Source organism: Podarcis melisellensis (genome assembly GCF_964234715.1).
Source record: "Podarcis melisellensis genome assembly, chromosome: 3".
Taxonomy (NCBI): domain Eukaryota; kingdom Metazoa; phylum Chordata; class Lepidosauria; order Squamata; family Lacertidae; genus Podarcis; species Podarcis melisellensis.
In genome coordinates this window covers 103263753-103290057 of record NC_138530.1, presented here as the reverse complement: position 1 = coordinate 103290057, position 26305 = coordinate 103263753, and the positions used below count along the sequence as shown (strand labels likewise).

The 26305-nt window shown below is 43.4% G+C and overlaps 1 protein-coding gene across 1 annotated transcript in view; it reads right to left on the bottom strand.

Annotated features, from left to right (window-relative positions):
• LOC309367263 (uncharacterized protein) overlaps window positions 1-26056 on the bottom strand; it is a 35950-nt gene extending 9894 nt beyond the window's left edge. Inside the window, exons 1-4 of the mRNA XM_081906677.1 lie at window positions 25959-26056; window positions 17725-17760; window positions 12723-12839; window positions 11538-11635 (exon numbers count right to left, since the gene is read on the bottom strand). Of these exons, the coding sequence (XP_081762803.1) occupies window positions 11538-11635; window positions 12723-12839; window positions 17725-17760; window positions 25959-25997 (290 nt within the window). The 5' untranslated portion in view covers window positions 25998-26056. The remainder of the gene's footprint in view (window positions 1-11537; window positions 11636-12722; window positions 12840-17724; window positions 17761-25958) is intronic.
• Between the last annotated feature and the right edge of the window lie 249 nt (window positions 26057-26305).

Below are 26305 nucleotides of genomic sequence, written 5' to 3'. Positions count from 1 at the left end.
AGCTAGCACCATCTGCCAGCAGCCACATGAATTACACTGTGATGACAATCATGCACAAATATATATTAGAATGAAATAGCTTGTGCTGGAAAAAAAAAAGAGGAACAGGAAGGTGTAACAGGAAAGTATAGTTTGGCTTCAGTTTCAAAAGTGAGAGGTGCTTTCTTGTCTCTAAAATAATCCGTAGAGGAGCCAAGTTTGGAAAAACTCATTGATCAGCTTTCCTAAGTAAACTACCTTGCGTATCGGCAGCTATTATGAGTCCAAAATGACTGGAAATGTGTGTGTTCATTAGATGTGTGTTCATTCCTTTCCTTTAAATCACATCAAGTATATTTAGTTCAACTTTGGGTCACTTATGTCTCCCCTTTGGCCAGAAATTCCAGATGTCATAACGATCTGAAATGTAATTTGGGAATGATAGCAGCAGGACAGAACCAAATAAGAGATCGCAAGTACTGCACAAACCCCTGAACCCCAGCCAAGCCAATAAATCCAGGGATTGTGCAGGTTGTATTGACATTGCATATTCCAACTGGAATCTCCAAGCTGATTGGTTGGTGGTCACAAAAATGATCATAAATAACACAGTCCTGCACAGCACGAGTAGCCAAGGAATGACGTTAAAATGTTAATCTTTCTCCTGCCCCCTCCCTATTTTCTCCAAGGCCAGCATCATTTACATGCCAAACACCATAAAAAGGATATACTACTGGAAACCAGAACAGCTAGAAAGTGATCACCAGAGATTTGTGCTCCCGCAATCAAATTTTAGTAAACTTGCTTGAAAAAGTTAACAAGCTGCAGCTGAGCAAGGCCCAAACTGAAGCCTAGAGGGGTCCTCCTAACAAAATAATAATTTTAGATGTCCCTGTCAGTCTGGTTTGACTGCTAGGCTTACTCTCTTGCAAAGGGGTCCCTCAGATCTGAGACCAAAATTTAACATACGTATGCAGTCCACAACCATGAATTGTACCACTTAAGAATACAGTGTGGAAGATTCACACCTTTGAATAGTCCTTCACATTAAACACCAGTCAATCAATGTACCCAGAAAAGCAGCACAAGTAAAAGCTAGGTTTTGGTTCCTGAAACACTAGCTTTCTGTGAGGTTTTGATGTTGTTACTATAAAGTTTACATGTTATTAACAACAATAAGACTTTTATTATTTATATGACACCCATCGGACTGGATTGCCCCAGCTACTCTGGGCAGCTCCCAACAAAATATTAAAAACACAATAGAACACCAGCCATTAAAAGGGCTGCCTTCAGATGTCCTCTAAAACTCAAATAGTTGTTTATCTGTTTGACATCTGATGGGAGGGTGTTCCACTGGGTGGGCGCCACTACCAAGAAGGCCCTCTGCCTGATCCCTGTAGCTTCATATCTCACAGTGAGGGAACCACCAAAAGGCCCTCAGAGCTGGACCTCAGTGCCTGTGCTGGACGATGGAGGTGGAGACGCTCCTTCAGGTATACAGAACCGAGGCTGTTTAGGGCTTTAAATGTCAACGCTATGTTCTGTTTAAGGCCTTGGTCTTAACCTATAATGTCCCATTTGGCTTAGGTCATACAAGCTCCCACAGTAACTGAGATTTAGATAAAAGAAACATGCTTAGACTTCCTTCACCACAGGAGGACAGATTTACATGGTCTTTATGGAAGTGGCGCCCGCACTGTAGAACGCCCTCCCATCAGATGTGAAGGAAATAAACAATTACAGTGGACACTTGGGTGGTGAGCGCGATCTGTATGGGATGCACATTTGCAACCCGCACTGTTCGCAACCTGCAGTGGTGTGTCTGCGCATGCGCGGGTTGTGATTTGGCGTTTCTGCACATGAGCGACCCCTGAAACCCAGAAGTAACCCGTTCCGGTACTTCCAGGTTTTGGCGGGTCCATAACCCGAATAAACACAATCTGAAGCATCTGTAACCCCTAGGTATGACTGTATCTGACTTTTAGAAGACATCTGAAGGCAGCCCTGTTTAAGGAAGTTTTTAATGTTTGATCGCTGCATTATTATTATTATTATTATTATTATTATTATTATTATTATTATTATTATTATTATTATGTTGGGAGCCGCCCAGAGTGGCTGGGGAAACCCAGCCAGATGGGTGGGGTATTATTATTATTAATAATAATAAGAAGAAGTGTCCCTTGTGCTTTGGAGTTCAAAGCAGACCTAAACCAAAACCCACCTCTTCCTATTCTTTTTGGAAGAAATGGAAAACCAGATAACCAGATAACCAATTAGGGACATGGCTACTTCCACAGCCTGCACCTTTACCTCTGAATTCCAAGAACTGGGAACAAACAATCAGGGACACCTGCCATGGCTCATCCTGTGTGTAAAGTTCCTTGGGCAATCTGACTGATGGTTGCTGGAAACAGAATATGGATTAGGTGGATCTTGCTCTGCAAGGAAAAATTCTTATGTTTTTTGTATCATTATTTAGACAAGCTTTTAAATGCACACGTCTGGTTTTGTTCTTTTAGAATACTTTGTTCTATTGTTTCGCTTTATTGCCTGTTCTGCACTTTGCTTTTATGATCACCTCCTAGAGTGCTTTGGCAAATTGGTGGGCTAGACACTGTGAAAATAAACAAATGAATTATTCCTTTCTTCAGAACAATTTCTGTTGGGGAAGTGGGCGGGGAAAGCTTTAGTAGGTCAGCTAATGAGTTAATGAATGTATTATTAATAATAATAATGATCTGAATAGGTGACAGAGCAAGGAACTGCTGTCTTGAATTTGCAGCACTGAATGACTTCATAATGTTGGGCAGTGATGAGGGCCATCTACCAACAGCAGCCCTGGTGGGGTGGATTCCAGTAGAACGAAGGAGCCAAGGAACTTCTCCAGCTGGCTTCTACCCTCTGACTTGATCCACAGGGCTTTCTTCCATCGTGGGAAGGGATCTGATGAATGGTTATATTTTTATAGAATCGTAGAAGTTTAGAGTTGGAAGGGACCACAAGAACCATCTACTCCAAACCCCTGCAAATGCAGGAATCTTGCCTAACATGGGCTTTGAACCCACAACCCTGAGATTAAGTGAATCCTGTTCTATTGATTGAACTATCCCAATATAACAACAACAACAACAACAACAACAACAACAACAACAACAACAACAACGCTTTTATTATTTGCCCCACCCAACTGACTGGGTTGCCCCAGATACTCTGGGCAGCTTCCAGCATATACAGGACATAATAAAATATCAAACATTAAAAACGTCCCTATACAGGGCTTCTAAGGTAAAGGACCCCTGGATGGTTAAGTCTAGTCTAAGATGACTACGGGGTTGTGGTGCTCATCTCGCTTTCAGGCCAAGGGACAGACAGCTTTCTGGGTCATGTGGCCAGCATGACTAAACCGCTTCTGGTGCAACAGAACACCGTGATGGAAACCAGAGCACATGGAAATGCTGTTTACCTTCCCGCCACAGTGGTACCTATTTATCTACTTGCACTGATATGCTTTCAAACTGCTCGGTTGGCAGGAGCTGGGACAGAGCAACAGGAACTCGCCCTGTTGTGTGAATTCGAACTGCCAACAGGGCTTCTAAATGATGTCTTATAAAGACTATAGTTACTTATTTCATTGACATCTGATGGCAGGGTGTTCCACAGGATGGGTACCACTACCGAGAAGGCCCTCTGCCTGGTTCCCTGTAGCTTTACTTATCACAGTGAGGGAACCGCCAGAAGGCCCTCAGAGCCGGACCTCAATGTCCAGGCTGAACATTGCGGGTAGAGACGCTCCTTCAAGTACAGTGGTACCTTGGGTTACAGATGTTTCAGGTTACAAATGCTTCAGGTTACAGACTCCGCTAACCCAGAAATAGTATCTTGGGTTAAGTACTTTGCTTCAGGATGAGAACAGAAATTGTGTGGTTGCGGTGCAGTGGCAGCGGGAGGCCCCATTAGCTAAAGTGGTACCTCAGGTTAAGAACAGTTTCAGGTTAAGAACGGACCTCCAGAACGAATTACCGGTAAGTTCTTAACCCAAGGTACCACTGTATACAGGGCCAAGGCTGTTTAGGGCTTTAAAGGTCAGCAACAATACTATGAATTGTGCTCAGAAACATACTGGGAGCCAATGTAGGTCCTTCAGGACTGGTGTTATATGGTCCTGACAGCTGCTCCCAGTCACCAGTCTAGCTGCTGCATTCCGTTTAGTTGTAGTTTCCCAGTCATCTTCAAAGGCAACCCCACATGATTTTACCCCTGTATCTTTATGTACGGTGGAAGCTGTCTTGGAAGGATTTGTACACTGAAAGGCGGGGTACAAATAATTGCAATGATTAAACAAATAGCAGCAGATCAAACTCTTTTGCACACCTTCATCTCTTTCGGAGCTAGCCTTTCTTTGCACATTTGATCCCAGGCATTGGAGTCAGGGAAAGTGGATACCTTCCACAATTCAAATCACCCACTGCTCACTGAAGCAGTGATACTTGTTCCACTGCAAAATGACACATTTAGCAGCCCCAATAGGAGTTAAAAACCAGATTGGAGTCTCACAGGTGAGATCACCTTGATGACTAAAACATAAACTGAGGAGGCTAGTGTGGTCTCCCCCCCCCCCCAACCATTTCACAGCATAAAGTTCCCATTACACAGAATTGCCATACCTCTGGAATTTTCCTGGACATGTCCTGGATTTCAATGGCAAAATTAGCGTCTGGTGGGAATTTTGAAAAATTGTCAAAATGTCCAGGTTTTTGCCAACAGAAGAAGGAAGTATGTGTTTGACTCCTTGCCTATTTTGGTGAATTCCCCCAAATAGCTCAACGATTATGATGCTGATTTTCCCCCAAAAGCTCAACCACTATGATGTTGATGTTTACTTCTTGAAATACGGCAACCCTGCATTAGATCACTGTGTAATAGGATTAACAGGGGATAGCCCAGTTCACAAGGTATGGTGTGAGTTCAACACCAAGAGGGAGAAATTTCACAAGTAGGGTAACTGTGTCATCATCAGCAGATTGCTTGAGTTTTCTTAAACTAAGGCCCAATTTCATTTTACTCCAGAGCATACTGTATCGCTAGAAGCTTCTGTTATTTGAAGGGCTCATACTTCCATGGTAGAGCAAGTGCATTATTTTGAAAAGAAATAATCCAGATTTTGTACTAGAAAGGCCTCTGACTCAGACCTGAGGGCTGCTACAAGTTGTCATTTAATTCTGTGTTTGAGTCCTGCCTGAAGGTTTCCCATAGTCTTCTGGTTGGTGACTGTAAGAACAGGATGCTGGACTACATAGTCCATTGGCCTGATCCAGCAAGCTCTTCTTACTTTCTTATGTACTTTAATGGCAAAGATTGACTTTTGCTCTGAGCTGGAAAATGCATCGTGTTTTGAGGCAGTGAAGCTTGTGGGTAGCTAGGAAGACAATGGGTCCAGTTGACAGTCTGGGGAAGATACCTAGAACTGGGATCAATTAGAGTTCCCTCTGTCTGAGGCATACAGACAGAGATGGGGAGTTGATCTGGGTCTGGAGTTTGGGACAAGCAAGAGGGGCAGAAAAATGCTTGCAAGACCACAGATAGATCAGTAGGTGAAAGGAAAGTATTCAGTTTCCACTCTAACTGATGCCTCAGGGGTTGCCAAAATGGCAGCCTCCAAATATTGTGGACTACAACTCCCATCTTCCCTGTCCAGGCTGTATAGCAGCTGTGAAAGTGGCAAATTCCATGCTTGAGACTGAAAACAAAAACTGCCAATATCATGATGCTGTTATACAAATCTATGGCGCAACCACCCTTGAAATACTGTGTGCGATTCTGGTTGCCTTACCTCTTCTCCCACTTGCTTGCATAGAACTGCACTGCTGATACATTTAATTTAGTGCAGAATGATTTAATGGGCAAACATCACTCTCACCGTTTGAGAGAAAACTGCCAGCTTTACCTTAACTCGTCTAATTTTATTTTGCCCCTCTAGTATATACTTTTCGGTGTGGGGTAATGATGGACTTTCCCCCTCCCTCATGGATTTTAGATATTCTATACCAAGTCTTGGGCTAAAATGAGTTTTCACAGCTGGGTTATAAACCAAATCAATGGAAATGTTGACACAGCATTAGGTATATCAGTCTAAGCAGGTGTCCCTTTAACTGCCCTCATAAAAGAAACACCTCCTGACAGAACTCAAACTGCTTTTCAAGGATTGCGCTGTAAGGAGGAAGCAGATTGAAGCACTTCATTAGCAATTTGCTATGATCCTGTCAAATTGAAGACAAGTTCTTCCATGTCCTGTCAATTACGACTTGATCAGGAGCCACCGTGCTTAACCATGCATAGAAACTGCGGCAGTGTGTTCTCTGGTTTAATAAAGAAAATATTGCTAAAACCAAGAATAGCCCAACTAAACACAATATTATGGAAGTGGCAATCACAGGGAGAGGAAGCTTGCAGGATTGCCACTCGCCTTTCTTTTGGTCAGATAGCATTTGGTAGAGATCATGCTCCAGATCATGAAGTTAATAATACCTTTATTGTCAATGTACAACCTGTGTAGAGGGACGCGGGTGGCGCTGTGGTCTAAACCACAGAGTCTAGGGCTTGCCAATCAGAAGGCTGGTGGTTCGAATCCCCGCGACGGGGTGAGCTCCCATTGCTCGGTCCCTGCTCCTGCCAACCTAGCAGTTCGAAAGCACGTCAAAGTGCAAGTAGATAAATAGGTACCGCTCCAGCAAGAAGGTAAACGGCATTTCCGTGCGCTGCTCTGGTTCACCAGAAGCAGCTTAGTCATGCTGGCCACATGACCCGGAAGCTGTATGCCGGCTCCCTCGGCCAATAAAGCGAGATGAGTGCCGCAACCCCAGAGTAGTCCGTGACTGAACCTAACAGTCAGTGGTCCCTTTACCTTTACAACCTGTGTACAATGAAATTAAATGAGCCCCCCCAAACACTCAATCTCATTGCACACTGTGTGCTTATCGCACAACACACCACCTCGCAAGTCAGTTGCGCTATGTTATTTTCTGTTCAACAGCCTAACAGCCCACAGATAGCAGCTATTTTTTAGCCTGTTGGTACGGCTGATTATACTTCTATATCACCTGCCCAAGGGTAGAAGATTAAAAAGGTGATGGCTGGGGTGTGAGTCATCCCTGAGAATTTTTCTCGCTCTCCTAAGGCAATGATCCCTTATCCCTTGCGATGTCATCTAGTGGATTCAAGGGACAGCCCATGATATCATTATTCGGTATTCACCACCCTATGTAGATCTGCACTAGATGACTTGCTTACATTTCTGTGGACACTGAAAAGCACTGTGTTTAAGAGGATGCAGAGTGACATATGACAATCCTATCTCTGATTGTGTATTCATACCTGCAAGTCACAATTTGCTGCTGTGATCACGAATTGATGAGCAAAATTTGTGAATTAGCCCTTATAGCTATATCCAGCTCTCCCCCCCCCCCCGGGTACGCACAGTGCTTTTTTTCTGGGGGGGACGGGGTATGCAGGGGTATGTATACTCCTAAACATTTTGTGAACCTAGGTTTGCCCTCATTGAGGGGCAGTATTTCGATATGAGTAGGAAAATGAGAGTACCTCTAAACATTTTTTTAGAAATACAGTGGTACCTCAGGTTAAGTACTTAATTTGTTCCGGAGGTCTGTTCCTAACCTGAAACTGTTCTTAACCTGAAGCACCACTTTAGCTAATGGGGCCTCCTGCTGCCACCGCACTGCCGGAGCATGATTTCTGTTCTCATCCTGAAGCAAAGTTCTTAACCTGAAACATTATTTCTGGGATAGTGGAGTCTGTAACCTGAAGCGTATGTAACCTGAAGCGTATGTAACCTGAAGCGTATGTAACCTGAGGTACCACTGTAAAGCACTGGGTATACGCAGTACCACCACCTCTTTTTGTTGTTGTTAAAAAGTGTGGCCCTTACTGTAACAACTTCATGGTGAGTACTGGCTGCTATTTTTCTAGAAAAAAACCACTGGCTATATCCCAGAAGATAAGTTCTACCAGATAGCTACTTGTGACCAACTGTAGACATATTCTTAAGGGACAAATTGCTTATGAACATCAGAACAGTCTTATTGGCCACGAAGTCCCTCACTTGTGTGGTTCCAAGAGTACTTTTGGATTATACAAAATAAACGTCTACAACAGTGTATTGGAGTAGTTTAAAGTCTGCTTAGAGCAGGGGTTGTCAACCTGGTTCCTACCATACACTAGTGGGCGTTTCAGGATTCTATGGCACAAGCTGAATCCTCCTTCCATCGAGTACTGGTGGGCTGTAAGGAAATTTTACCATCAAGAAAGATGCATTAGTGGGCGGTAGGCATAAAAATGTAGACCACCCCTGGTTTAGAGAATCTATGGCAGCGATAAGCAACAGGGTGTCCTTCTGATGTTGTGGACAACAAACCCATCAGCCTCAGCAAGCATGGCCAATGGTCTTGGATGATATGACTTGTACTTCACAACACCACATTGGCCTTTTCTTGATTTATAGCAATTCCTGGGCAAGGATCTGGCAACTTAATGAGACTGCAAGACATCTGCCAACCCAATTTGTCCATACATATTCTCATACAAAGGGTTGGGGGAGAGCTAACTTTTTAAGGAAATACACATTTAAGGTTGCTTTTGTTCTCTGCTGTCTATGGTGCTACTTAGTTTTCCCTCTGGGGATTTTAGCAGATTGGCATATATTTGTATGCGGGGTCTCCCTTCCCCTGCCCCAGTAAGATCCCACACACATTCCAGAAAAGATGTTGGCATCGTTTCATAGCTAAAAATATTATTTATATTATCTTACTGCAAATATAAATATATTAAACACCACTTGACATTCACATTTGTTATTGTCTTGACATCACAAAACCCAAAGGGAAGCCAGTTATATTTCCCTTGTAGTGTTGCCAGGCATTGATCTGTCTTTGATTTCCCGTCTGCATTCAATATGTCCAAACATTTAAGCCTTCTAGGGGCTGACTAGATAGCGGAGTGTACATCACCTGCTCTAACTGTTCTGGAATGGCAGAAGCCAAAAGCACCAAAAGACCAACCAACAAACAAATAAAATGCTTGTAACCAGTCTTAGCATGGCCTCTGCAGAGGCTGAAACTCAGGTTTGATCCTTTTTAACATACCATTTGAAATACATCCAAGTTTCACATATGTGCAGGGCTCTTAAGATACTGTGTGTGTGTGTGTGTGTGTGTGTGTGTGTGTGCAGTCAGCAAAATGCACACGATTGCCTGATTTTTGGCTAGTAAAAAGCAGTCTCAGCCCTCTGGCCACATCAACATGAATCTGTACATCTGTACTGTCAGTAATGCTTCACCATGCACCTCACTCGCTTCTTACAAACACATGAATTTCACTTGCACAAGAAAACCAGTAGCGAGTGGCCTGGAGCTCACAATATGTTAGTCTAACGTATTTGGATTTAAAAGCCACTGCTGGGGTAAGCTTCACAAACAAAATAGCACGTTAGTGGTGTGGCTTGAGTGAATCCAACGGGCTGGATCAGACACTTTGTTCCAAGTCTAGCTCAAAGCCTTCTAGGCCACAGCTGGCTCCCAAGGGAGGTTTTGGTAGTCCTCAAGACCCTCCAAAAATGTCTTAAAAACCATGGGTTTTTGTGTTTTTTTTTTAAAAAACAACAACATTCTTCCTATGAATCTCCATCTGTGATGCTATGATGCCAAAGGTTTTTTGCACATCCACTAAAACCATCCAAAAATTTCTATCAAATAAAAATGTTTTAAAATTAAATTTACTATTTAATGTTTTGTTTTACTGACTGCTACTATAGGTATTCCACTGCAATGCCAAAAGTATGTTTTCATGGCCCCAAGCTGCCCAAAATTTGTCTTTTAAAATATTATTATTATTATTATTATTATTATTATTATTATTATTATTATTATTAAAACTAAAAATTACTGACCCCTCTTGTAGGTCCCCTGCTGTGATGTCAAACGTTTTCTGATCCTCAAAGACCTTCCACAATGTGCCATTTCACAAAGATTGTTGGCCACACTCATTCTTACATTTCACTAGAGATCGACTTCTGAAATCTACTCAGGTCAGTTGGGAGATGATCTGAAATCTTCTGGGGAAAACACAGAATATTTCTCTGAGCAAATCTGAGGGCTTGAAAAAATGGCTCCCTGCCTTTCTTTGTCAGCTCTTGCGATGTAAGAAGAAGACTACAATGGTTGGTAAATTAGGCACACAAAAATTCTACTGACTTGGTCAACAGGAAATATTGCAAGTATACAAACTTGAAGAGGTGCATGTTTATAACACTACGCTTTCTGCTCCTCAAAGCCCATCAGCATGGGCAGAGGGAGAAAAGGGAGCAGGCTGGTGGGGAGGAGGTGTCAGAAACTGAAGAGGCAACTGGGTTCAGTGAGCAGGAAGAGTCTGTGGCAGAGAGCAGTCCAGACTCAGAGGCAGGAGAAGAGGGGGACCAGGAGACAGAGATGAGACAGGCTGTGGAAGAATCCAGGGAGTCTCCCCCTCCTGCTGCAACCAACTCACCTCCCAGAAAACACAAAGGAATAAAGAGGGTGGAGCAACAAGAGGCAAGACAATGGAGTCTTGGGCTGCTAGGGAAGGATCCTTCGAGAGCATGGGAAGGCAGGGACCTTCGGTCCTCGCAACTGCTTCATTGGGGCAAGGCCTTCTGGGAAGAGTTGTTGTGATCAGTAGGCCTGTGCTGTTTTGGTTTCTTTGACTAAAGAGTTAACTTCACTGACACGGGTGTTTTTTTAATTGCTGACCTACTCCTATACTGGCAGAAAAACCTCCTGTTTTGCAGTTGGACCTAGCTAGGTGTATCTGTTGCTGGTTCAAAAGCCCTTTGCAGGCTAGCAGTGCGAGGGTCGGGGGGAGACAATTCTTAAGCCAGAGGGCTACATTCATTCATTGATAATCTCCTTGGGAAATGGAAATGGATGTGTCAATGGTGGGGAGGACCAGAGGCAAAAGTGTACAGAGCAATGGAGATGACTCTTACAGTAGGCTACATGCAAAAACAAGAGGTTTCTTCACACATCCATCTGCACACACAGCCTCTATTCAACCATGTGAAAGGCATTTTCAAGGGACACTGAGAGAGGTCTTAGGACTGGATGTGCAAAGCTGAGTTCTTTGACTGCCCTATTTTGTGGAGCAGGCAGTTCATCATCCCAAACCCAAAGGATGGGGAGACGTCTAACATTGATAAGGAGGATAATTACACTAGGCCTGCTACTCCCCACTCTCACCCCCCCTCCCAGCCTATTGGCAGCCTCCATCAGTGTTGATTCATTACAAGGGCTGGGATCTGCAAGCCATTTGCTAACACTGCAAGCTGCTACTACAACAAGCACCTGCAGTTGCAGTTTGCACGTCGCTGGGGGGTTTGAAGTCAACCCACCCACACTCCTCTGGGGGAATAATCCGGGACAAGCTGCAGGTGCTATGGATATTTTCATTTAATATCCTTTCTTGCAATTCAGCACATTCGGCGATCCACGTGGTAAGCTGTTACTTACATTTCTCCCAGTAGGATTGTGACCAGATGCCGAAAGGAAGGCTGACCACGGAAAGATAGTGCTTCTTCTTCGCTCTGGAGCTTGGGGCCTTTGGAGAGCTGCAAAACAAATCTGTTTTCTCAGAGTGAAAATATGCGGAGCTCAAAAGAAGGGAAAAAAAAGAAAAAGAAAAGGCATTTTGTTGACACAAAGTAATGATAAATATTTCCAGAAATTGCATGTTCCGCATCTATTATGGAGTGCTTTCTTTCAGTGGATGGGAATCCTCTGAGACATCCAGGGAAAACTCGTGATTGTGCCAAGAAATTAGTATCACAGCTTTGCTTAATGGGGAGGTCAAGAAAGTCCAGGATAGCAGCTCGTGTTTTGCAAGATTCTGGCTTGTGCGTACTCAGGAGTCTAATATATGTTGAAACTCTGGTGACAGGTGGATGGGTAAGCTGCTTAAAGCAGGAATGCCCACATACATAGACCTAGGGTTGCGGTGAGACTAGTACGCATTAGGTGACCATTGGCCAGATCGGATGGGCTGGTAGAAAATTTATGGAGGGCCCCAGGCTGCTGTAGGGACACTATTGGACTATGACTCAAACACACACACATACAGCACATAGAGAATATACAGTGGTACCTTGGTTCTCGAACGGCTTAGTTGTCGAACAAATCGGCTCCTGAACACCACAAACCCAGAAGTGACTGTTCTGGTTTGTGAACATTTTTTGGAAGCTGAACATCCGGCGTGGCTTCCGCTTGAGTGCAGGAAGCTCCTGCAGCCAATCGGAACCCACACCTTGGTTTTCAAGCGGTTTCGGGAGTTGAATGGACTCCCAGAACGGATTAAGTTCGAGAACCAAGTTACCACTGTATTGTGCTGTGTTCTCCCATGAGTATTATTGTATCCCGAACCAACTTACTGTGAATTCCATTATTAAAAGGTAACTGTCTACAGGTTTTGGTCCTCAATCTGGAGGGAGGTTTAACTCACCCCCTCTCTAATGGCATTCCATAATATGGTCAAAACTTCTGCTTTATAAATACTTTTGGGCAGTTAGAGGCTTTAATTGCTATGGTTAAATTATTTGTGACACTAGTTTGCATCTCCCCACTGCCACACTCTTTTAAGTGCTTGTGGCTACTTATTGTTGCAACCCAACTGTTTTCAAAATTGTCACTGTTTTAACTTACACTGTTATAAAGCAAGCAAGCAAGCAAGCAACAAGCAAGCGAATAGGCTTCATCTATGTGTTCCATTTCACTCTTTGGCAAGAGACTTATGTATGGTGGTGACTCTTGTCCCTGAACCTGTAAAGTTAAGAGATTAGCTGAACACATGGAAAAGGAGGGAGGGGAGTAAGAACTGGAGAGCCTTGACCACTGGATTTCCCAAGGGTGCCGCTACTCCTGGAACACCTGAGCTAAATAACTTTGTGTTAAGTCAATACGGTCTGCCATATCCCAACATTTCTCATTTCCTACTTGTGGTGAGCTGTTGCTGCAAAAAGCAGGGAGAGAGGAAAGGAACATGTGACTACCTTGGTTCAAGGCCATTTAAGGGTTGCCTTTTTTGAGGATATACTTGATGTAAAAAAAAAAAAAAGTTAGAAAACCAGATGCAGTTAATATGTGTAACAGAAGTGATAGACGACACATGGAATATAGACACTCTGGATAAATGCTAGTTTAAGCCTGGGCAAGGAAGAGGGCAGTGATGGGGAATCTCAGGCTGACCTCCAAGTTTACTCCAACCCCAACAACAGAAGCTGTTTAGATCCCACCTGCTGCTGTGCCTGCAGCCGCCATGATGAAGGGAATGGCAAGGACATGGGACTGATGGTTCTTTCACCCACCCAACATCTCTCATCTGTACCTTTGCACATTGCCATGGGCTGAGTATGCAGATGAGATGCAGGTGGTGCTGTGGTCTAAACCACTGAGCCTCTTGGGCTTGCCGATCAGAAGGTTGGCGGTTCAAATCCCTACAACAGGATGAGCTCCCATTGCTCTGTTTCAGCTCCTGCTAACCTAGCAGTTTGAAAGCAGACCAGTGCAAATAGATAAATAGGTATTGCTGCAGCGGGAAGGTAAATGGCATTTCTTTGTGCTCTGGTTTCTGTCACAATGTTCCGTTGTGCCAAAAGTGGTTTAGTCATGCTGACCACATGACCCGGAAAGCTGTCTGTGGACAAACACTGGCTCCCTTGGCCTGAAAGTGAGATGAGCACCACAACCCCATAGTCACCTTTGACTGGACTTAACCGTCCAGGGGTCCTTTACCTTTTACCTAATGCAGTTGAGAGAGAAACTTGATTCTGTTCATATTTAAGGGTAAAGCTATCCTACCAGGCCCCAGAAAGAGGCCTGCCCCAAAGCCTGCTGGTCTAGCCTATCACCGGCAGTCAGTCAGCCAAACCCTAACCCCTTCACTGGATCACTGCAGAGCCCGTGGACTGGCTGCAAAACCCACCATTTATGGTAAATGGACTTCCTGAAACAATACACAAATGAAAAAAGCCACCCTTCAAAACCAGCATGTATCCAAATTTTGTCAGGAGGATTTTAAAATCTATCACAAAATGATGTGGAGAACTGAAGAGTGGGAAAAGAGACGTCAAGAGAAATCAACCTTGACAGATTCACCCATCCTTACCTGAGTACAAGCTTGGCTTAGGCTCACCCTGAGTTTTTGGCATGTGAAGAAACTACCTTCTTGACCACTGGCCCCGATTACTAGAGTTCTTTTTCTGCTCATGTTGCATTTCGGTTTCCTGTGTTGGGTGCACACTCTTTTTCATCACTGCACTCGAACGGCTTCCTAACATTGACATCTAAGGGTGTACAACAGCTTCTAAGGATGTCCTTGTCAATCCTCTAAAACCCTACCCTTTCCCCTCAGAGGACTTTTGAAAAACACACCTGCTTCATCAATTACCCCAACCACAAGAACCACATGAAGCCCTCTGCTTACTGTGTTGCGTTAATTGTTGCCACTGGACTGATTTTCCAGGGTATGGATTATGTAGTTAAAGAATTTGTTGTCTTTTGTTATGGGCCACCTTACAAATCTCACACTGTCCTAGTGAGTTGCACCAAACACATCACTTTGGTATCTGAAGCCCTCAGATCATGATGTAAATCCGACAGGCAGTCTAAACACAGCCTCCAGTTCTTGCAGGTTTGCTTTGCCCTCCCTTATTCAGGGACAACAGTACAAGGGAAAGAGTAAATATTCTCCTCAGAGTCTAGGCCTCCTGAAGTTGTCATTATATAATTTAGGGAGCCCACTGTCCAATTCATATGCTACCTTGTTGACTTGGCTGCTGCTACAAATGTGCTCTCATTTTGTGTTTTTATGTTTTGAATTGTCCTGTGATCTTCGGATAAAGGAAGGTATACAAACGTAAATGTTGCAAATAATAGTAATAATACCCCAATACCTCAATTTAGGGTGGGGAAAAACCTTTTCATTTTTGCTAGTCGGAAATACATGTGGATCCACTGCAACTCAACCAGAGATCAACTAGTAGATCCCAATGTCCTTTCTGGCCACTTCTTCTACAGCAGCCTTTCTCAACCTGTGGGTCCCCAGATGTTGTTGAACTACAACTCCCATCACCCCTAGCTAGCAAGGCCACAGCTCAGGGATGATGGGAGTTGTAGTCCAACAACATTTGGGGACCCACAGGTTGTGAACCACTGTTCTACAGTGTCACATGTTTCTTTGTGGTAGGTAGCAAAGGGATAAAAACTAGTCTTCTGCTAGCAGATTTTGTTGGACTCCAACTCCCATCAGCCCAAGCTAGATGACCAACAATCAGGGAAGCTGAGAGTTGTAGTCCAACAACTTCCGGGGTGCCATTTTTTTCTGACCATCTGTGTTTACATTTCCTTTCACATTGGGTGGCACAGCCACTGATTATACACGAGCTAATAATGTAAGCAGGTCCTCAGCCTAGAACCACCAAAGCTTTGTTGACTCATTATTTGAGATAGGTTATCCCATTAAGCAAGCATTCCATGGTGGTCCAATCTGGAGGCACTTTTGTAATATATGACAAAAACAAATACAGTGCTGAATCGAAACTTGGTAACAATGAGCTCCTTCCCCAAGGGTGAAGACAGACGAAATAAAAAACAAACAACCAGGCCACCATATGTTTTCAGAGTCCCAAGCCCGTCTGCAGAACAGAACTCTCCTTCCTTGGAGGTTTTTAAGCAGAGGTTGGATGGCCATCTGTCATGGATGCTTTAGCTGAAATTCCAGCATGACAGGGGGTTGGGCGATACGACCTCAGGGTCCCTTCCAACTGTAAAGTTAAAGGTAAAGGGACCCCTGACCATTAGGTCCAGTCATAGCCGACTCTGGGGTTGCAGCGCTCATCTCGCTTTATTGGCTGAGGGAGCCGGCATACAGCTTCCGGGTCATGTGGCCAGCATGACTAAGCCACTTCTGGCAAAACCAGAGCAGTGCACAGAAACACCGTTTACCTTCATGAGCGGTACCTATTTATCTACTTGCACTTGGACGTGCTTTCAAACTGTTAGGTTGGCAGGAGCAGAGACTGAGCAATGGGAGCTCACCCCGTCGCGGGGATTTGAACCCCTGACCTTTTGATCGGCAAGTCCTAGGCTCTGTGGTTTAACCCACAGAGCCACCCACGTCCCTCTTCCAAATGTACAAGTCCATTATTCTATGACTTGCATAACAGCCCATCAACCTTGACCCTGCCAACTCATTCTCTGCCTAGATATTCCTGCCCACTCCTCTTCTGGCTGTGGGAAGATGCCTACCAATGGGTGCCTAGAATGCTATTTCCAATCTAGCCACCTGACTGCAGGGCACTTGGGTAAATTTATTGAGCTGGTGGAGCAGGAAGTGAAAACAGTGGGAGCAAATTAGAGAGCAGACAATGGTTGGGAGGATAGGAGGGCAAGATTATTTAAGTCAGGGATCAGCAAGGTTTGCCTTTCCTGGGCTGTTTCACTCCAGTGGACTGGATCATGGACCACTCCATGGGCTGGATCACGGGTGCGCGCCCTCGATTTCTGGCGTCTGCACAGATGCGATTTCCGGCACCATGAAAGCAAGTCCCTGTGCCGGTTTAGTGCAGCATGCGAGGACTCGCTGAGCGGGCGGCTCAGTTCTGGGGCGGCTCGTGGGCCGGTTAAATGACCCTCGTGGGCCGCTTGTGGCCCATGGGCCTTAGGTTGCCGACCCCTGATTTAAGTCATTGTTTGATTGGCTGGTAAGCTTGTTTATCAACCCAACTGTGGAATGAGTCCTTTGTTTGGTTACCTCCAAGGAGTTAATGGCAGTATACATGGTTTTCCCCACTTTGCATCTTATCCTCACAACAACCCTGTGATTAGGTTAAGTGGAGAGATACTGACTGACCCAGGGTTGCCTAGTAAGTATCATGGGCTGAGTGCAGATTTGAATCTCTGTCTCCCCAGTCCTAGTCACTCTAACCACTATCCTATGTTGACAGACACTCTCTCTCTTTGTTTTGTTTGCACAGAGCAGAGATCAGCATTGGAAAGTGTCCAAAATAATTGAAGGAGCGTTATCTTCTCTGGTCGTTTCAATTTGTGTTGCCTCAGGGACTCCCATCATGCCTGGCTTATATATCAAGCTGGTGTATTTATGGTCCTTAGGACAAAACCAAAGGTACAGAAGCTGTATGAGGATTCTTAACCCTTTTCTTGCCTGCTCCTTCAAAAATTCCCACATCAGATGCGTTCCCCTTCCTGTAGGGTTCTAGATTTATGCTTGTGATATTTGTGAGACATGGAACCCCAGGAAATGGTTCTATTTTTCAGGGCAAACAGCAGAAAGTGGGAAAGATACATGTTGCTTCAAGGATCAAGTAACATAGTTGAGGTGCAAGATAATGTGATGCTGTGGAATTTATTAAAGGGTACGAAATGAAAATGACAAGTTTAAAAATGTGCCCAGGGAGGCATAATTCCTGAGGATTAGAAAGTGGCAAATACAACTCCATTAGTTTTAAAAAGGTCAAGAGATTAAAGACCAGGAAACTGGAGATCATTGCATTTCACATCTGTTGGAGGGAAAGCTTTGGAAATTGTAACGCATATGAAGGCTCAGAACACCTGGAAAAGCATTTTAGTTAAGTTTAACCAGCACAGAATCAAGCAGTTTATATTTAAGAATCTATAAATGCCTGACCTGCTGCATTTCCTTGAAGATTTCACAGTCATCACCCTAGGAGAGAAAATGAAAACTTGGAAAAGAGAACAAAGACTTTTGCAAAGCAAAACAGGACATTTCCACCCAAAGAAGATTCCACTTGAAAGTGCTCCTTTATACCGTGGAGTGTTTTTAAGCCAATTGGCATACTTTGGTCTTAAGAAAGACATTGTTGATTCTCATCGAAGAAGGGCTGTTGGGACTATCTGACACATTGTACAGCAAGGGTCACCAAATTTACACTCAAACGGCAACTACAGACAAGACTTCCTCAGAAGTCGAGGCCACTTCCAGATTTTGAGGCACCCAAAATAAATTGTTTAAGTGACACAAAAACAAAATAAGGAACAAAAAAAAAGTGAGTTTATATAATCAGCTAGTTTGAGAGACCGTGTTCATCATGGTCTAATTTTGGGCCATCAGCACCAATGTATTCTTACTAAGATTTGTAACTTTTCAATATGTCAAATTAGTTTGCCTGTTTTCTCAAGTGATGTGTAAAATTTTTCAGAGACACCATTGATGGAATCTTTTGAGGAATCATAGAATCATAGAATCATAGAGTTGGAAGAGACCACAAGGGCCATCGAGTCCAACCCCCTGCCAAGCAGGAAACACCATCAGAGCACTCCTGACATATGGTTGTCAAGCCTCTGCTTAAAGACCTTCAAAGAAGGAGACTCCACCACACTCCTTGGCAGCAAATTCCACTGTTGAACAGCTCTTACTGTCAGGAAGTTCTTCCTAATGTTTAGGTGGAATCTTCTTTCTTGTAGTTTGGAGTTGGTGTTTATAAGTGGTCCATGTTTCAGTAGCGTACAGTAAAGTTGGTAGTGAAGTAGCATAGTAAACAATAGCTTTGTAAAAAGATACGGTACACCTGAGCAGGCAGATCGAGTTGTTATGTCTGGTGTGGTTGATGGAAGAATATTCTACTTAATTGAATGTATAGCTCTCCCCATATGTAAGGCTCTGGGCAGGATTGTATCCAATGTTCCCTCTGCTTAGTTCCACTGCTGCAATGGAACGTCTGTTTCCCTCAACGCATCCCCCACATCTGTTCCAGAGGTCTCCTAACCTTCTGGAGATGATTTTGAAGGTGTGCAAGGGTCTGGAAGGGACAGGAGAGGAAGAGGAAGTTCCGCTGCATGCACAGAAATCTGTTGCGCCAGTGGAGCTGAAGCCCTGGATACCACGTAATTTGTCATAAACCAAAATACAGCCAACTACTACAATATAATAACTGCCTTTAGGGAACACTGAGGGTTCTCTCCTGAGTTGATGTGATCTTTTCCACATTGCTGGTGCCTAGGAGTGCCTGGACAAATTCCCACTCTTTTCCTGTTACTGAGTTTGCACTGTCAGTTTGCTAAAATGAGGCTTGGCTTCTTCACTTTCAAGAAAGTGCACTTGTTGCTGTTCTTGGACAAGAGCCAGGAGAATCTAGAAAGTTCCCTGCTGTAGTACACTGGAGCAAACATAATATTCCCTCTCTCGCATAGTCACATGCGCACACTTCCCCTCATTCTGCTCCTCCATGATATATGACACCTGGTTTATCTCTGTTGAGCCCTACTCAACAAAGAAATACATAGAACTATTTGGTGAGGTTGAGATGATCTTCAAGCACTGTCTGTTCTTGCTTCTTCTGAGACCAATGGGAATGAACTAAAGATGAATCACCACACTGGGTGAGTCCCCAGATCTTTTTGCCAGATCACCTCCATCTGTCAAAGGAAGTGGGTAATTTCTTGCAACCCCACAGTTGCTATAAAAAAATAAGAAGCACACATTTTATGTTACAGAAAACAGTAAAAAATAAATAAAAAACTAGCTAGACAGTCCTAAAAGGTAAAGGGACCCCTGACCATTAGGTCCAGTCATGGCCGACTCTGGAGTTGCGGCGCTCATCTCGCTTTATTGGCCGAGGGAGCTGGCGCACAGCTTCCGAGTCATGTGGCCAGCATGACTAAGCCACTTCTGGCGAACCAGAGCAGTGCACGGAAACACCATTTACCTTCCCGCTGGAGCGGAACCTATTTATCTGCTTGCACTTTGACGTGCTTTCAAACTGCTAGGTTGGCAGGAGCAGGGACTGAGCAACGGGAACTCACCCCATCGCGGGGATTTGAACCGCCGACCTTCTGATCGGCAAGCCCAAGAGGCTCAGTGGTTTAGACCACAGCGCCACCCGTGTCTTAGTGGTACACTATTGCTAAGAGGCAGTTCTAGTGGTACACTATTGCTAAGGAGCAACTACAGGAAAAAAAAGATCAGATGTTTGAAGACTTGGACTATTATATTTCCTAAAGCCATTCTGCAAAATTCCAGGTGAATATAAGCAGGAGCGCCTAAACATAACTTTACTGATCGACATGTTGAATAAACAATTAATGAACATTTGATAATACAGGTATTACAACTTTTATTTAAGATACATTAGAGATGCTAAAAATATGAGGAAACTGGGCAATGAAACAGTAGACAAAAGGTGGAATCAGCCAAAGCCTCACTCATTTTTCCAAGGCTGGCATTAAAAAAATACATGTGTAGTTCAAACACTTGCAGCCGCAGAAGGATGCAACTCAAATGAGTGTTTGCTAATTCTGGCAAGTAAGAAAAAGAAGTTCCATGGATAAATAATATCCAGACGTTTCACTGGTTGTCTTCAAATTTGTAAGGACCATAATCTTTGGGTTTTCTTTAAAAGAGTGCTATTAAAAATAAAACACTAGTCAAGAGAAGAAATCTAAGAAAGTGAAAAATAGAACTGTACCCTTAACTAAAATGTCCCACTGGGGGATATGGGTAAGTGCTGTTTGGGGTTTATTTTTTTAACTTGATGGTGCTTAAAATTGACTGATTGGGATTCAGGAAGCTAGTTGGCATCCTTAGAAGCTGGAAGTCATTAGGTGCCTGAATTGTTCTGTAAAAAAAAAATCCCAGACTGTAGATCTTCCCTAAGATTTCCATATGATGGTAGGAAACCAGGAGCTGATTTGTAAAAATTGTTTGCAAGTAACACCACTGTCCTGACCAGTGTGCAAATATAAAAAGAGAGCAAAGGAAATTCATTGTCATCTTAGAACCAGGGAAGATCAATAATATTTTTGTTAACATTCAGGCTTTGATGCGAGAGAGAATTTCATGAGAGGGCCAAACAGGGACAGCCATAGTTGAAAGTGAATGCATTTGGTCCATGATCGGTTCTCTTCCAAAGGTTGAACCCAGATTCTCAGAATATGAGCGTCTACTATTAACCTGTCCACGTGCAGCTCTTATCACCAATAGAGCCACAAATCTTGGTGAAACTGAAGTTAGGAGACACTGTCAGGAATCCTCAGTATGGAGAACATGATTCATTCTTTTTGACAGTTCTTTAAGTCCCTGCAGTAAATTTTACACTGATTTTTATTTGATCCTCTCCTTGTCCAATAATAAATCTATGCCCATTCACACACTTAAAACTGAGGATTATTTACTTCCTTCCAGATCAAGAGACATAAAATTCCACATCTATTACATATTTATCACAGATGTTTCCCCCCCCCCCAAAGGACAAACCAGGTGCTAAACATATTTTATTCCAATGGGTAATTTTTGAAATTATTGCAATCAATGAACTAACAATAATGGTGGCCAATGATTAAGCCAACTTATTATTACCTATTACGTTTAATCATTGACAGCAAGTCAATTTGACCTAATTAGAGAAATCATCCTTAAGTAGCATAGAGCAGATGGCAGACATTCATTCGCTCCTCCGCTTGTAATGTTGTATAACAAAGTCAGAGATGAAATTTGGGTGAGGCAGACAAGAAACGTGGCTAAGCAAAACACTCTTGACTGCACAGTATAACTTACATACGATCACCTAAATCTCAAGGTATAGAAGTATTTACAAGGCAACAGAGGCAAGCTAAGATTCTTTCCAGTTGCTTTCAACCCAGTTTCTGTTTAATGGTTGAAACAAATAAGAGGGCATAGCTGCACTAAATCCTAACTTTAAGTGTTAGCTATCTCAGGACTAGGGACGCAGGTGGCGCTGTGGATTAAACCACAGAGCCTAGGACTTGCCGATCAGAAGGTTCAAATCCCTGTGACGGGGTGAGCTCCCATTGCTCGGTCCCTGCTCCTGCCAACCTAGCAGTTCGAAAGCACGTCAAAGTGCAAGTAGATAAATAGGTACCGCTCCAGCGGGAAGGTAAACGGCATTTCCATGCGCTGCTCTGGTTCGCCAGAAGTGGCTTAGTCATGCTGGCCACATGACCGGGAAGCTGTACGCCGACTCCCTCGGCCAATAAAGCGCCTAATGGACCTAATGGTCAGGGGTCCCTTTACCTTATATCTCAGGACTGGCTAACACTATCAGTAACTCTGATATAACCATCCCTTAAGTCAGTTCTTCAGGTGCATCTATCTACACTTAAATGCATATGCACAAATATACATACCCATTTGATTGAGAAATCACATTTCCACATCAGTTTGTGATTTATTTTTATATAAAAACCCTAGCAAAAATTGATCAGCATTTTAGTATGCAGTTTCAAAATACACATTATTGTATCCATTTTTGGGGGGGTCTTTTGCCAAGCAATTTTCCTAAATGTAACCCATTTTTGTATATGATTTCACGTTATGCAATATATATATATATATCTTGCATGGAAAAATCTGGAGATGCTGGGAGACTATCATGAGAATGTGGCATGGAATACATTTTTACTTGGTAATAGATTTCAGAGGAAAAAAGACAGATATATTACATCAGTTATGAGAGAAGTCCTTGTAGACAAATCATGGCTTTCCATTCAACATACCTGAGAGTAGTGGTCTGATACCATTATTATTATTATTATTATTATTAATATTATTATTATTAATCTCATTTATTTTAAATATATATTTTTATACCGCCTTTCTGAAAAATGTCAAGGCATTTTATAACAAGTCAAATATAAGAGCAGCAATATCATATAGGTAAAAGGTAAAGGTAAAGGTCAGTACAAAACAGCATTTACCTTGTTGGGTACCAATCAATTGGTGCCACTATTTGGGGATGGTGCATTAAGGTAAAGGACCCCTGGACAGTTAAATCCAGTCAAAGGTGACTATGGGTTTGGGCGCTCATCTTTCTTTCAGTCCAAGGGAGCCGGCGTTTGTCCACAGACAGTTTTCTGGGTCATGTGGCCAGCATGACTAAACTACTTCTGGTGCAACAGAACACCGTGACAGAAACCAGAGGGCACAGAAACACCGTTTACCTTCCTGCCACAGCACTACCTATTTATCTACTTGCACTGGCATGCTTTCGAATTGCTAGGTTGGCAGGAGCTGGGAGCGAGCAACAGGAGCTCACCCCATCACAGGGATTTGAACAACTGACCTTCTGATTAGCAAGCCCAAGAGGCTCAGTGGTTTAGACCACAGCGCCACCCGCGTCCCTCTAGCAATAGCAAATAATATCAACGCTGCTAGAAAATCTGAAAGGCCATTTAAAAAGGTGTCTAGAAACCTTTCCCCAAATCAGTAAGATTGGAGACTGATTGTGGATCCAAAGGGAAGGCATTCTGCAATCTGAGAGTAACACCAAAAAAGACCTTGTCATGCATGCCCAACAAGTGGGCTGGCTCCAGATTTATGTCCTTCTTACAGCAGTCCCATTCAGACCAGTGGGACGTGCTAGTTTTTATTAATGCAAGTACAGGTGATTTCAGGGGTTCTACTCTAAGCATAGGGGCGCTGGTGGTGCTGTGGGTTAAACCACAGAGCCTAGGACATGCCGATCAGAAGGTCGCCAGTTCAAATCCCCATGACGGGGCAAGCTCCCGTTGCTCGGTCCCTACTCCTGCCAACCTAGCAGTTCGAAAGCACGTCACAGTGCAAGTAGATAAACTGGTACCACTCCAGCGGGAAGGTAAACGGCGTTTTCGTGTGCTGCTCTGGTTCGCCAGAAGCGGCTTAGTCATGCTGGCCACATGACCCAGAAGCTGTACGCCAGCTTCCTCTGCCAATAAAGCGAGATGAACACCGTAACCCTAGAGTCGGCCACGACTGGACCTAATGGTCAGGGGTCCCTTTACCTTTACCTTTACTCTAAGCATGACTAAGTCTGAATTCAACTTCTTCTTCAGATGCATATTAATATATCCTAGCCTACTGTTTAGGATACTGTATATACCTTCCCAAAACAAGTTATAAGATAGGTTGTTACTTGCCTAAGTGCACTTTGTAACTGACAATTTATCCCCAAGCACAAAATACAGCAATCCCAAGTCTGCCATGATATCCAGCTGTGCAGTGCATTAACTTTGATGTATGTGTACAATGCACTATGTCAGTTATCTTTCCATGTTAAAACTACAATAATAAACAGTTGCTCCAGAAGCAAAATCTCCTCTCAGCAACTCTAAGGGAAGTCTGGCAATGGAATAAGCTGCAAAAGAAGAACTTGGCACCTCTTCTTAGTGAAGTTTCAAGTGTATTCTTAGAACAGCTTCTTACCACCACCACCTCGACATGTATGAGCCTTATATGTCACTAGCAGCATGGCCTTCCTTTTGACTACATTTCCCACAGTCCACTAGTGTTCCCTGCCCGCCCGCGCTCAGCTTCCACTTGCCTTCTCTTGCTGCTCTGCCTACATTGCTATTTCCCAAGCATTCCCTCAACTCCTTTATATCGGTAGCTATTTTTACAAGACTTCCATTACTCTTAATCATCTGAGCTTTCCTGCTTCCCTGTTAAAATAGAGATTGGAAAAAGTAATGAGGAAAGAAAGAAAGAAAGAAAGAAAGAAAGAAAGAAAGAAAGAAAGAAAGAAAGAAAGAAAGAAAGAGGAGTTTGCTATTTGCGCATCAATGTCCCCAAGACACCCCAAATAAAACACAATGACACTTGAATTTTGTTTAAGGTTTTTGGCATAATTTTGGCCACAACTTTTTAATTAAAATTACAGCAATGTGAGTGGTTGCTTAGGCATTGGTTGCGACTATCTGACCCCGCACAGAGACAGTCTGACATTCGCACCCCCCGTGAAGTCAGAAAGGGTAAGTCACCCAGGGAGAGAGATGGGACTGGGAACCATGCCTCACCTCTCCCCAGCTGCTCCCAGGGGCTCACCTTGAGTCCTGTTTCTGGGGAAAAGGCAGGATATAAATAGTGCTTTTGTCCCGGGGGGGGGGGGGGCGACGCAGGGGTACGCATAGCCCTAAAAATTTTGTGAATCTAAAGTTTGGCCTCATTGAGGGGCAGTATTTCAATATGTGTAGGAAAATAAGAGTACCCCTAAACTTTTTTTTAGAAAAAGCACTGCATATAAATAATAATAATAACCAATGCTTCCCCCCCCTTTTTAAGGGTGCCAGAACTCACCATGAAGTTACAGTCATACCTTGGATCCCGAATGCCCTGGAACTCAGACGCTTTGACTCCCAAACTCCGCAAACCCAGAAGTGATTGTTCTAGTTTGTGAACGTTATGTTGGAACCCGAATGAGGGGGTTTCCATGGAATCTGATTGGCTGCAGAAGCTTCCTGCAGCCAATCAGAAGCCGTGATTTGGTTTGCGAACGTTTTGGAAGTCGAATGGACTTCTGGAATGGATTCCGTTCGACTTCCAAGGTATGACTATTTTACAGTGAGTGCCACACTTTTAATGGGGTGTGTGTGCCTTGAGTACCTCCCCCCCCCAAAAAAAGCACTGATGATAATAATAATAATAATACAATAAGCCTAAATAAGACAAGGACACTGAGGCCACAGTCTGGAACCAAAGTTATATCCCATGTAAGTTCAGCAACAGCAGTGGGATTTTTCCCCCTTCTGGGAAAGAGAGTGCCTTGCTGTTGCCAAAGGGAAATCTCTGGGATTAAATGCCATCCTAACGGTGGGATGGATATAACTGACTAAGCAGTACAGGCTGGTAGACATAAGTTGTCCTAAAACCACCTGTGGTGTCTAGGAAGTAGACTTCTTAGTCACCTACGCAGTCTGGAAGGCAACCATCTAGTGTGGGCAGGAAGCAGTTTTCTCTTTGCTGATTTCAATATGAATGGAAAATCTTTTTGGAACACAAGTGCACATCCTCACTTAGGGAACCCTGTGATCTTTTATGCAACCATAGCATTGCTTAATACATGGCCCTTTTCATTTGCTTTCCTGTTGATTTTCCCTCCCTCCCTGTTCAAAAAGCATTTAAATTATACCTACTGTGTGCGTGTACTTAGGTTTTCTTCCAAGCTCCTTCATAAACCTCAGTTTAGGAGTCCTTTAGAAGAATTCCAGAGGTACTATGAGCCCTAAACATTGCTTTCAGCAGGAGAATTAAGCATTAAATATTATTACTATTTATTAAATTTATATACCACCCTTTATCAAAAGATCGCAGGGCAGTGCACAAGATTAAAAACACATTACAGAACATCAGTAATCAAAAGCATAATAAAAAAACATACTGACGGACAGACAAATAGTTAATAATATTCAATCAATTATTAGTAATCAGTGGGATGCCAAATTATTTTAACATAGATCACATCCATTGTAGTTATCAACTG